The 14,625-nt window shown below is 33.6% G+C and overlaps 1 protein-coding gene across 2 annotated transcripts in view; it reads left to right on the top strand.

Moving 5' to 3' along the window:
* LOC145276706 (QRFP-like peptide receptor) overlaps window positions 1-14,625 on the top strand; it is a 983,229-nt gene that overhangs the window by 801,251 nt on the left and 167,353 nt on the right. For both annotated transcript variants that reach the window (XM_080127903.1, XM_080127904.1), the window contains one exon: window positions 3,558-3,666. In XM_080127903.1, coding sequence (XP_079984029.1) covers window positions 3,558-3,666 — 109 coding nt within the window. The remainder of the gene's footprint in view (window positions 1-3,557; window positions 3,667-14,625) is intronic.

The following is a 14,625-nucleotide window of genomic DNA, read 5'->3' as shown; positions in this document are numbered from 1 at the left end:
TGAATAATTACTTTGAAATCTTTGATATTATGCATTATTAATATACCAACTTTGTGGGTGTTTATTTTGTAGGTTTTTGTTTGTTTGTTTAACTTTTACCTAGACATATATGCATATATAGATAACTTGATTGAGAGCCCGAGCCACCAAGTGTCTGAATGCCAAATCCTATTTGTAGATGACCTTTATTCTGTCCGCTATAACAATGAATGCAAAACCTTCGATGAAAAGTTCTGCACAGAGATGCAGCGTAACAGATCGTCAAACAACTGGGAACATGATCTTTCATGGATAATATCAAACGGAAAGGTGACAGGTTTCTATGACAATGACATAAAGGCAAGCATATACATAAAAGACAAGCCCGTCAAGCCATCCATTGTAATAAGGAAGAAACCTGAAAGGACTGCGCCTATTATTGATGTAGCCATTTCAAATTTCTATAGCCTTAATAGAGCGAAACGGGAACAGATAACAAACTATCAGAACCTCAAGAATGACTGAAAAACGACATGGTCTCTGAAAGAAATAAATATTATACCAGTATTGTAGGAGCAACTGACATGACAGACAAGAATCTTAAGTAAAAACAAAATTCATGAATATCGAAGTGTTACGAAATACGGATAGCAGCAAGAAAAGAAAAAATGTATATTCTTAAAGGATCGTTCGGATATACATTTAAATTGTAATTAAATCAAGTATCCGTTTCTTGACCTTTCCAAAATTGTGTTCCTCCTATCAACAGATTTGGTCTTTTCAAAGTAAAAAAAAAAGTTTGATTTTCCTTTGTACAAATTAGTGTACCTTTCATGCGCCATATTTTCACAACTGAGCGATTTTCATTAAAAAAAAAATCCTTCTATTTTTGTAAAATGCTTGTATGAAACGTGGAGTCTCTTTTTAGGGTTGTAGCATGGAGCTTTCGTTATAGTTTTTGTTTTTTTTTTTTACTTCTTCCTCTATACGTTTGTCGGCTACGAATTCAGCTACTAAGCTTACACCAGAGATAGGAAGTCCTTCCGTTGTAATACTCTCTCTCTCTCTCTCTCTCTCTCTCTCTCTCTCTCTCTCTCTTATATTACTTTCTATCTAAATATCTACGTATTCTGTTATCTTTAAGAGATATTATTAGTTGCAAAATCTGGAACGATTTTATAAAATACTCTTTTTTTTTGCTGTTTTCCAATCAAACAAAGGTTTGTTTCTGCGATGTATTTATTTTTTAGATTTAGAACTTCTGTTTCACGATAATCTTTATGATAATCTATCTTATTTCATCTAATCCGTCTTTTTTTTTGCATCCTAAAGATTAATATGCCAATCATGTTCGCCGCCATCTTTTCACAACTCTATTAAATTCATTCTCACTTCGTTTTCACTTCGACGTCTTCCATTATATCGTTGTGTCGTGCTTCATTCTTTACCAATGTTTCCTAATTCAATTCTTTTTTCAAGTTTATTTATTACAACCTCAAAAATACTGCCATTCTTATTTAGATAATGTTCTTGGCCATCATTCTGTTCTTTTTCTATCTTAGATAATCTGTTATTTCCTGTCAAAATCTACTCGCCTGAGTCTTGTGGCATGGTTCCTGATAATGTATTTTGACGACAATAGCGACTTTGAAAAGTGACAGGAACTATGCCAACAGTTAAGATAAATTTATATAAGTTATAGTTCTGTCTGTTTGTCCCCATATTTCCAAACTCTTTTACTTTACCATGTTTGAGTTTAACCACATTACTTTTCATGCTGGCTTTTTTCTATTGTAATCCATGATTTTTCCAGGCTTCTAATAAATTCACTTATTCTTTGTTTAATTTCAGTCTTATTTTTTGCCCCATAAACACATATGTAATAACAATAACTCGTCTGCTTTCAATAAAATTACCCTAATTATCTCCCTTTCATGCTTTCATTCTTTCGGTTTCACTTGTTGCTTCTCTTTCCGAGACAGCAGTGAATTAATAGCAACAGTAATCGCTGAAGCATCGTTGCTATGGAAACCAGTTATAAAATCGTCGCTCACCTACTTACATATTTTTATGATTTTGAACACCACAAAATTCATCATAACTTTTGTTTTACTGAACGAAAATTGTAAAATCATTTTTTCACAATATAGCTGAGAAGTTGATCTATAAACTGTAATAAATGTTATAAATTTGGTTAAAAAATGAGTTAGCGGTGAATCTTTAAACAGTTCTAAATGACTAAAACTGCTACTTAACCATATATTCAAACACGGTAGTGTTTGAATGATATATTAACTATATTTATTGAGAAATAGAGGAAGTGAAACGTAGTTGTAACTAATAAATGTATTAAAATAATAATATAATAATAGTAATTAACTCAGTTAAAGTTCATAAAATAAAGTTAAATATGTAGTTAATAGATAAGCAAATTAAATAATATCGATGTATACCTAATGTATTTGAAGATATTGTAATAAGAGTATGAAACCTGATAAAAATATTTTATTATTAGTTTACATAACTTCGGTATGAATAAGGTGAGAAATATATTAATTGTAATAAAAAAAAAAGTAAGATTAAATTAGTGTGTGAAGTTATCTTTAAATTGCAAGGGAAGTAACTGAATAATTTTTCTAATGGGAATTATTTCCCTTAGACGACCTTTAGAATAACGATGACTTAAATAAAATGTTTTCTCCTATAATACGACTAAAATTACGAATAACCTTAAATAACTTATATCAAATGATATATTATTTAAATAGAATTATTTTTATAGGTACAATATAACTCAAGTTAACATACTACAGACAATAATTATTAATTGAAATAGAATAAAAGCATATAATAAATTAATTTATAAAAAGAAAAACACTTGAAAACAGTATTTAACGAATAGGAAAACTAAATTTTGGATAGCTTCTAACATTTAACAAAAGATGAATAGATGTGGGATGTTTAGCTTTTTCCAACATTACATTCGTACCTATTTCTTTCTAAGTAAAATGTCTTGGTTTCTTTGAGAAGTATACGCAATGAAAAAGTTCAATATTGACATAAAAATAATTGATTCTTTCTGCGAAATGAAACAGGTCTATGAAATGTACGGAATATTTGATAAATTGAAAGGAAAGAATTGGTAAGATAAATAAAACCTTTGAAGTTGGAATGTAGCTCTATTGTTATACAGTTGTATGATGCTCTGTTGTTATAGTTAACAAATATTGAGCTTCTAAACAAAAAGGATTGGTATGCGCAAAAGGTTGAAATATAATTGAGAACTATATTTTCCCAAAAACATATGTTTTTGCCTGTGTCTATGTGTGTCTATTTAGCACACAGCCATTATTATTATAATATCGAAAACTACATATTCACAAAAGATATATCTATGCGTGTGTTTGTGTGTTTGTCTGTATATGTGCGTGTATTTCGCACACAACCGATATCATTATTATATTAAAGATCTCTTTTACTTGATACATGTTCTCGTACTAATGAGTCTGTTATTAAATTTCTTGTTTTATTTCTTTTCCTTTTCCCGGTGCCGTTGATTGTTTTGTGCACGCCACCAGCTCAGCCCATGGTTTTATCATTTCCAATTCGTCGCCCTGTTTGTCGCCTACGCCAACAGCGCCATCAATCCCATCATCTACGCCGGCTTTAATGACAACTTCAAAAAAGGTAACACGATTCTACTTCGTTTCTCTTTTACCCGTTCTTACATGTGTTACATCGACTTGAACATTTTCCTCATTACAGGTCACTTACATTTGCATCTCACGCCTTGCATGCAATGTTAATACTTTAAAACGGTTTGGGGTCGTAGAGTTAGAAAGCCGCGTTCAGTCGAACGATCTTAGGTAATGATAGCTCTGATTGGTTGAATATCAGATGTTGCTATTTATTAAAAGCTTTTATTCATCAAACTAGATCTTATAGCACCATATGTCGGTCCAGATCAGGCTGTTATATATTGATAGTCCTCATTGGTTGAAAACGTCAGGTTATGCTAGACATTGATAGCTCTGATTGGTCGAACAACGAGGGACGTTCTAAAAGTAATGCCTCCTATTTTTCATTCCACCTGAATGGTTCAAATGGGATCTCAAATTATATTGTTATGATGACTAAACTTATGCATTCAGGATCTGATAGTTTTTATCTCTGTGTTGCAGATAATGACTGTGTGAGTCTGTAAGAAAGCAACCTCTGTCATGGACGTGCGTCAGAAACAGAGATGCGATATTGAATTCCTCCATGCAGAAAAAAATTGAACCGATAAACATTCACCGGTTTTTGTTGAATGTTTACAAAACCGATATAGTTGATATTAGCACAATTAGGGGGCGGGTTCGTCGATTTCAAAGTGGCGACAGAGATTTGAATGACAAAGCACGTTTTGGACTTTTACGAACGAGGCATCAAAAGAAACTGACAAAATTCACTGAGAATAGTTGTAACTGTGTAGAAAAATAAATCCTGGGGCACAAATTTCGCTGGTTTTAATGGTACTACTCCAGTCTTCGTATCTCTTCAGCGTTTCAGATTTTGAGTTGAAAATTGGCAGACCTTACTTTTGGTATGATCCTTGTAGATCAGATTATATCAGACGTGAAATACTGATAGCCTTGATATCTAGGGCAATATCATGCTGTGCTATTATATTTGCGGTACTGATTAGTCAAGAAGGATCGGATAATATTATGTATTCATAGCTTTGATTAGTCGAATCCGATCGGATCATGTTAGATATTAATAGTTCTGTTTGGTTGAAAAGATCGGTTGATATTATGTTTCTGAATTTGTTAGGTGAGTCTCTTAGAACTGAATTTTAATTAATACTTATAAGTAATACTCTTCTGGGGATTGAAGGTTCAATCCTAGATGCAGGCGATACGAAGAATACAATTGCTTACAAATACTTAAGACGTCTACCCGGCCATGGTTGACTGAACGAGAGCATGCTACCCCCATGGATTAGATAAAAGGTTCCGTCTAAAATTTCTTATGGATTCCAGAGTTAAGCAGAAAGATTTCTAAGTGTGACAAGATGCATTTAAAGAATGTCGGATATTACATCGGTCGAAACGTTGTGAGAATAACACTCAGCAGTTCGTATAATCCAAATAATGTCGGATATCAATAAATGTGATTGGTTGAACAAAATCAAAGTTCTGATGAGTCGAACAATGTTATGTTAGATATTAAAGCTCTGATTGAGCAATACAGATCAAATGCTATTCGATATTGACAACTTTGATTGGTCGAACCATATCAGATGATGTTAGATATTGACAGCTCTGATTGGTCGAGACAGGTTAGAATGTGTTAGATATAAACAGCTCTGATTGGTCAAGCCAAATCTATATGAAATTAGATATTGATAATTCTGATCGGTCGAACAATATAAAATGATATTGATAGATCTGATTGGTCGACACAAACCAGATAATGTTGGTCAGGCCACTTTACGTACCAAGAAAAAAATGTGTTATTAAATAGTCGTCAGTTATTTATTTATTAATTTGTGCACTGTTATCCTCATCCTAATAGTTGTTGTCTCACCATGTTTTGGCCAATTCTCTGGCCTGATTTGGGTTGGATTGAAACCGCTATCTTCAGACAATGCTAACCTGGAAGTGTAGAGACTCAACACCTTTAACCACTCTGCCACGGGTCCTGAGGACCAGAGGATTAGTTGCCCAAACGTGGAAAGACAACAGCAACTATGGAAGGCAGTAATTACGGAGCTATAGTTAAGAGAAGCAGCATTTCTTTCTCGTCGCGGTTAACCACCTGAAGAAAGCCAGAGGATGAGTTGCCCGAAGCATGGTGAAACAACAACAATTATGAAGATGAGGATAACATTCTGCAAATAAATAAAAATACAAATTACTCATCGCAAAGAATTCCAATAAAAAAGATAATGATATATAGTCGCCAGTTATGTTAATCACGTTTGTTTAGCAGCAATGGATTACATAAATCTTCCCCGTGGGTTATGGTGTAATGGTTAACTGGAAAAATGAAACAATAATGGAAATCTATTAGAAGTCTATGATTCTGTTGCATTGTCATCGCTACTTTGATCCGCACAGATTATTCGAACGGCATTCAATACGTATGCGTTTCGTTTGTAGATGATTTCAGTAATATTCATTTCCTCGCCTTTCATTATAGATTTTTAGTCCCCCGACAAAGGAGGGATTGGATCTAGTAATTTACTCCAGCTCGTCCATCTGTTTGTTCGCACTTTTCCTAATAATCAGCCTAGTATTTTTTTTTAATTTTGCATAAACATTAGTCATGGTGAAAGTAAGTTTTTGCGAATACGGATTTTCCGGAATAATTCTGGTTACCATCGTAGGGGGCAATACATGGGTATATGTGCATCAAAATCGTTCTTCCATTCGTTTTTTTCGCATTTTTTACAATAATCACGGTTTAAATTTTTTGGATATTTTGCACAAACATTAGTCATGGTGAAAGTAAATTGTTGCCAGAACAGATTTTCCAGGAAAACTCTGGTTGCACCGTCTAGTTTCTTCTATTTTTTTTTTTTGTTTTTTTGTTTTTTTTTGTTTTGTTTTTTTTTGGGGGGGGTTGGGGGGGGGATTTCACTATTAGTCTGCATAAATGTTTTTAAAAAAAGTACAAATTCAATAGAGTTTGGGCAATCTCAATAGGATTTTATTTATTTTTCTATAATGCATACATATACATGGTGTCCAAAAGGTCACTAAACGGTTTTGAACTTAAATAGATTCTTTATTTTTATATCTTTCTGTAATTTTAACTGGGATTTTTTTTAATGCAAAATTCGAATAATTTTTATTTATGAAAAATAATGTCTTTTTAATGTTGCCCATTTTCAGCTTCACATATTTGTGCTCTTTCCAACACATTATTCACGACAGATTGCAGAATCTCTGGATTGCGATTTAACTCCCTTATTTCGTTCCTGATGTTTTTCTTCAATTCTTGCAAGGTTTGGGGTTTGTAAACATAGACTCTTTTTTTAAGAAAAAGTCGGGGCTAATGAAGTCTGCGGAAAGTGGTGGCCATTTAGCATTGCCATAGCCAAAGCATTACCTGAGAAGCTCCATGGTGTCTCTCGATGTATGTACCGTTGTTCAATACTATACTTATGCATAATTAATTCCATAATATTATTTGTAAAATATCTGAAATAGAGAAAAAATAATCATTAATGATAAAATTACAAAGATTTTAAATTTTTAAGTGACTTTTTGAACACCCTGTATAATAGCCCCGACCCAGTCCCTGTGGTAAGCAATAAACTTGGATTTTCCCAAAGAGGGGAGGCAACGCCTGGGAGGATAAACCTTCTAGAACTCCACAGTACTATACTTAAGCACGACAACAGTAAGATCACCATCAGTCACAGCAGCCCACCTCCGTCGAAAAATAAATTCTCAACATGATAAGCCTATCGTTGCTGACTTTCACAGTAAAACTGCTGAAGAGAGACTGCTTTGAGACTTTGGCATAATCTCCTTCGTATATCTGGAAAAGTCAATATAATTCATGAAACAAGGGAGATAAGCCACACACTATAACGTTAAATGAAATTATAAGAGAAAAACGTTACGTTAGATCATGGCTATAAAATATAAAATATGAATTATTTATTTTTCTCATATCGCACTATTATTCTCGAATAAATTCAAACATGTCATCATTTGTGTCGCCTTATTTCTCACTCTCCCACCTATGTCTATAAAATATACCACGGATAACAACGCTTCCTTTGTTCTATCTTGCTTTCTTCTTTGCCTTGATCTATTTGTGTGTTCGGTCGATAAATCAGTGGACTAATATTCTGGGTTTTCGGTTTTGAACTTTTTGTTTTCTTCTATTTACCACTCCTCATAGCTCTGTGAAAAGACACTTATACGTACACATGAAAAGATATATTTTAATGTATGTAAAACCATTAGCTGAAATAAAATTCGATAAATTTTATGTATTAAGATACACACTACTAAAAATAATAATAAACTTAATTTTTATTCTAACAGAAGTTAATGCATGCTTTCATTTTAAGGGGTGAAAAAGTATTCGTACAAATCAATTATTTTAGGATAGTATATTCTAGAATGTTCGAGTAATGTTATCGGTAACTACAGTTAACGCTATTAGCCACTATGAGAGCATTCTGAAATTGCTAGTCTCACGAGAACGTTCTAAGAATGCCTAACTGTAAAGAATTGATATTTCACAACAAAAAAATGATTTTGTCTCTTTGGAAAAATGAGAACAGTTACAGAAAGATTTCTAGTGACCGGAATATTCATTTTAACACAATTGCTTCGTTCATTGCGCGGTTTAAGACTCGAAACAGCACTGAAAGCTAAAGACGACCAGTTGTACCGAGGAAGATTTCTCCAAGATCAGCAAGGATATTACAACGCCAGATCCAACAAAAGGGCATCTGGGATTAAAAGAAACAAGCGTACAATAAGTAATAAACTACACAGAAACAATCTGAAATCACGCACCCCCCCCCGGAAGACTCCACTCCTCTAAAAAGAACACAGAGATGCTAGGTTAAGATTCGCTGCAGCGCATAAAGATAAAGAATGCACGATTTGGGAAAAGGTAATATGGACAGATAAAACTAAAATAGAGTTTTTTAGTCATAATTATCGAAACCATGTGTGGAGGAGAAACAGTGGAACCAACTTACAAAGAACACGGTCCCAACTGTAAAATCTGGTGGTGGCATCGTCATGATATGGAGGTGTTTTTTCTGCAAAAGGTGTTCGTGTAATATCAATAAATTAACGCCGAAAGCCACCAGGAAATTCTGAAAGAAAGTTTAACAACTTCTGTTGACAAGCTTCGGCTACTTTCTGATTGGATTTTTCAAAGGCATAATGATCCTAAGCATACCGCTATATCTACAAGGAAATAGTTTGCTGAAAATAAGTTAATGTCTTGCAATAGCCAAGTCAGTCCCCGGAGTGTAACCCAATCGAGAATTTATGGTGATATTTGAAAATTCAAATTGGGAAAAGAGCCCCTAAAAATATCAAGAATTATTTTTAAACAATCTAGAGACCTCTTGGGGCGATCTTGTTTATACAAAAAATAGAGCACTCTTGTATGAACCTCGTTCAACATTATATATATATAAATATATATATATATATATATATATATATATTTATATAAAGAGAGAGAGAGAGAGTCATCCACAGACAACCTGTTTCGCTGCATCACAGTTCTTCAGTTCATCTAGACTAGCAACTACCGTAAGTCAGGTTTTGAAACTTGAACGCCTTGATATACCATCTATGTATTTGAATAAACAAATTACTCTTGCAGTAGCATTTTATATATATATATATATATATATATATATATATATATATATATATATATATATATATATATATATATATACTGGCAAAAACAAAATTTTTATAGCGAACATCTTGTCAGATATGTTTGAAAACAAATACAAAGTTTGTACGTATCTTGACACTTCATTTTGGTATAACTACATCGGGCACTGAGTACTACCCCCTCGTGCGTTTAGTAAGTTAATTATCCGTGTTGAACGATGATTAAATTTAATAGACACACACACACACACATACAGACATATGCACACACTTACACACAGACACACGCAGACACATGTATATGTGTGTGCCTCTGTGTGTGTGTGTGTGTGTGTGTGTGTGTGTGTGTGTGTGTGTGTGTGCCTCTGTGTGTCTGTGTTTGTGTGTGTGTGTGCCTCTGTGTGTGTGTATGTGTGTGTGTGTGTGTGTGTGTGTGTGTGTGTGTGTGTGTGTGTGTGTGTGTGTGTGTGTGTGTGTGTGTCTATTAAATTTAATTATTCTTCGTCACGGATAATTAACTTTTTTAATATATACGGGGACATCACACTAGTGAACAGTATGTCATCATCATCATCATCATCATGCAGTCCGTCAGCCTTGACGATGGCTTTATCCTTTCGGTACAGGACTAGTGATACTGCCCATGTATTTATGCCTTTTATTAGGTTTCTGCTAGATAATTTGGTTTCAAGAAGTGTTCTTGCTCTCCTGAGGTATTCCTTTCCAACTCTCTTTCATTTCTGTTGTTTTGATGGTGTCTGCTTCGAAACAAATTTCTGGCCCTTGCCAAAAGTTTCAGATCATCCATGTACATCACGTGGTTCATTTTTCCTCTGTGTTAGAGAACTTGTATCCGGCTTGGCACTTTCTCAGTATACTGTTTATGGGCATCATGGCTATGATGAACAATAATGGTGATAGTGAATCTCCTTGGAAGATGCCTCTTTGTATGTTGATTTCTGTTATGTGTTGTCCATCAGCTGTCAGTTCCAGTCTTAATGTTCTCATAGCATTTTCAATCACGTTGATGATCCTGCTTGGTATTTTATACATTTTTAAGCATTCTATTATCCATGCTGGAGGGATCCTGTCGTACGTCATTTTGTAGTCGATCCATGCCATGGCTAAATTCTTTCTTCTTTTTTACCTCCTTTAGGATCTTTTGGTCTATATATAGCAAATCGTATGTTCCTCTTTTTCCTTTCTGGCATCCTTTCTGTTCCTCGGGTAGAAGTCCACGATTATTAAGGGAGTGGTAGATTTGTTCCCTCAGTTGTGCTGTCAGTATTTTCCACAGTGGGTAAGCACATGATAGGCCTATAGTTGCTGGGGCGGTGCCTTTCTCTCAGTCCTTCTGTATCAATGTAGTTCTGCCTTTTGTCATCCAAGCTGGTACGTTTGTTTCCTGTATACATTTTTTTCATGTTTTGAACTAGTATTTCGCGTAGAGTTGTAAATTATATATTCTTTGTTTTATTTTACTTCAGTTGAAGTTATTAAAAATTAAAGGAACCCGTTCCTGGAGCTAACATTTGATCTCTATATGAGATACACAGATATTCGAATATTCCATTAAAGTTCTCCTGAGTTACTAAAGAAGTTGAAAAGATAATTTTCCTCTCCCCAATTTTTTGAACCAGTATGCATGTATCCCATCGTGTCCCGGTGCTTTCCAGTTTGCCATTTTTCCTATGGTTTTCTTTATGGTTTCCTTGCTGATTTCATTTACTGTTCCTTCTTCTATTTGTTGTAACTCTTCTTTCATGTCTTTCAGCCATTCGGCATTTCTGTTGTAGTCCTCTCGCTCTTCTCATATCTTACTCCAATAGAGTTTTGTTTCTGTTGGGTTTGGGCGTTCTGTTTTTGTTTTTCCTCCGTTCACGTTTTGGTAGAATCAGCTTTTATTGTTTTCAAATGTCCTGTTTTGCTTGCATTGTATATCGACTTTCTCTTTCTTCTTTTGCTGCTATTTTTTTCTTTTGGTTCAGATCTTCGTATTTCTTGTTTAGCCTCTTCCTGCTAGTCATATTTCCAATTTTTTCCACGTCACTTTCTTCCTGTTTATCGTTTTGACTTCTTCTTTTTATGTTTGTTCATTTAGGTGTCTAACCATTATTTTCCATCCAAGTTTTGTCGATTAATCTTTTCCCGGTTGTTTTTTTTCTGATTTGAACTTCATATTCATCATCTTGGCACCTGTATAAATGACATTTTTAGGTCTGTGATTGTATCTGTTGTGATTTGTGGGAGGGGCTTGTTAATCTTCTGTTTCTGCTTTTAATTTCTTCAGTTCTTGATTCCTTAGAGGTGGGAACTTTGGTTTTTTTCCTCGTTCATGAACTGTATTATTTTTCTTATTTCATCTGCTTCTTCCTCTCTTAACTCTGTTTTATTGTTTTCGGTTCCCTCGTTTGTATGGTCCAGTCTTCGCAGGTTCCCCGTCTGTGGTGTTTCTACTTGTGTGGCTTTTACACGTGCGGTTCCAGTGGGGGCTGTGGCATGCTCAATTTCCGCATTTACTTTTCGTTGTATTTCTGGTAGTTCCAGTTTTGAGAGCCAGCCTCTCTTAAGTATTAGTCTTGCTTAGCCTGCAAGTCTTTGTTCTGTATTATTATTATTATTATTATTAGTAGTAGTAGTAGTAGTAGTAGTAGTAGTTGTATTCTCATTATTATTCTTATTATTATCATTATTATTATCGCTATTATTATTATCGTTATCATTATTATTATCATTATTATTATTATTATTATCATTACCATTATTATTATTATTATCATTATCATTATTATTATTATCATTATTATTATTATCATTATCATTATTAGTATTATTATTATTATTATTATCATTATTATTATCATTATTATTATTATCATTATCATTTTTATTATTATTATTATTATCATTATTATTATTATCATCATTATTATTATTATCATCATCATTATTATTATCATTATTATTATTATTATCATTATTATTATTATTATTATCATTATTATCATTATTATTATTATCATTATTATTATTATCATCATCATTATTATTATCATTATTATTATCATTATCATTATTATTATCATAATTATCATTATTATTATTATCATTATTATTATCATTATCATTATTATTATTATTATTATTATTATTATTATTATTATTATCATAATTGACTGGACAACGTTTTGATAATGGAAGAATGTTTTGAAATATGACTGAAACTTAATATAGAAATAATTAAACCAAAAATATGTAAAACAATAAAATGTTTAGAAGGATGTTTAATAATATAGGATTGGAATGTTTGATTTTAATAAACAAATGTACGTGATTAAAGACCAGGAAGGATTTTTCGTTACGTAAATACAGTTGAGTCTGTAATGGGCGGCCGAGAGAGACGATCGACAGACGGAATATGGCCCAGCAGGGGTAAAATCAATAATTGAAATGTGGACAGGACCGTATCAGCATTCAACCTTTTCAAGATGGGAACAACATTATGGAATTAATGTTGCCGAAAAAGCCCGAAGTCTGTTGTTCGTGGTAGAATTTGCGTTGCAGCTTTCCCCCTAACAAGATCAAAGATGGGTTAAGCCTGTTCCCTAATTGGCCAAATTTTATAACCACATAGAATGGTATTCGTCCCTTTTTGAAGGTATGTCTTCCTTTGTCTGGCAAGAGATAAAGATGTTTATTCATTCCATTATTTGTCGAATATACACCAGATAAGATGTTTTGTGACATTTTGAACACTAGGTGATCACACGTAAATACATGAATGACGAACAAGTATCCTGTACCTCTATAAGGCCACCATTCGCCCATGTATGGAGTATTGCTGTCATATTTGGGCTGGTGCATCTGCTACTAGTCTCTCGCTCCTTGACAAGGTTCAAAAGAGAGTCACAAATCTGATAGGTCCTGAAGTGGCATGTAAGCTTCAGCCTCTGTCCTATCGACGAAACGTTGCATCCCTCTGTTCTACAAGTATTTTAATGATGAATGCTCTGACGAACTGCAAGCACTTGTGCCCTCTTGACGTGAGCACCCTCGACAAACCCGACAGGTTGCAAAATCCCACCACCACGCTGTAGAGATCCCTAGATGTAAAAGATCTTTCTACTCCAGTAGTTTCTTCCCCAGAACCGCTAGACTTTGGAATTCTATTCCAGACCCCTCCTTCCCCAACTGTACTGACGTGCAGAAGTTCAAGTGCAACGTGAACCGACATCTTGCTGCCCAAATCCCTACATAGTACCCCAGTAGTTGTTGCCCCTGATAGTAGCCCCCTACACCAAAGTGGCAATGTGCCTTGTTTGGGGTGAAAACGTAAAAAAAAAAAACATACGCGCATTCAATAAGACACTCATTATATACACGTGTATATATGTACATATAGACACCCCTGAAGGAATACAGCATAACATTTTATTTTATTTATATTTTCCTAAATAAATTGTTAGTTTTTCATATTCGTTAAATTTATTATTTAATTTCTAGTAAGGTCAATATTTGGGGGGATAATCGGCTAAAGATACAAACAAGTTATTTCAAACGGTAAGTTTGTTTTATTGTTTTGTATTTGTGATTGATTTGGAAAAAAAACTGATATAAGAAGATATAAAAAACAAGCTCTACATTCATCCATTTTCCATACGTACCATCATCTTAACACCCTGTTCCCTGCATTGCAATAGCCTTCTTATACTTTTCCACATTTATTTACCAGCAATGCTTCAATCAAACTACTTATATATATATATATATATATATATATATATATATATATATATATATATATATATATATATATATATACTAGAAGGCCACCCGGTCCTAAAATATGCAAAAATACTATATTTTAATTCATACAGAAACTGAGATATGTGCATGCGAGGATTATGTTTTTTCTAAGCAAATTACTTGTTGTAAGTAAAAGATAACCCGCGCTGAAATCGAAACAAAAACCTAAAGACAGTTGACAAACAGATAAAAATTCGATGACCTCCAATTTTGACCACTTAGCAGCTCTTTTATCAGATGAGAACCGATTAAAACGTGTTCCACATATCTGAATACCAAATTCCATGTCCGTAGATCAAAAATTCGTTGAGTATATAGGTTGAGAAATGTTCACACACACACTGTCTCTCTCAATCTCTCTCCTCTTTCTATCTCTCTCTCTCTCTCTTTATATATATATATATATATATATATATATATATATATATATATAGATATATATATATAGAGAGAGAGGGGGAGA

The sequence above is a fragment of the Euprymna scolopes genome, chromosome 5 (genome assembly GCF_053919585.1).
Source record: "Euprymna scolopes isolate OS-2025 chromosome 5, ASM5391958v1, whole genome shotgun sequence".
Taxonomy (NCBI): domain Eukaryota; kingdom Metazoa; phylum Mollusca; class Cephalopoda; order Sepiida; family Sepiolidae; genus Euprymna; species Euprymna scolopes.
The sequence above is the reverse complement of the archived record's forward strand: the minus strand, read 5'-3'. Positions and strand labels throughout refer to the sequence as shown.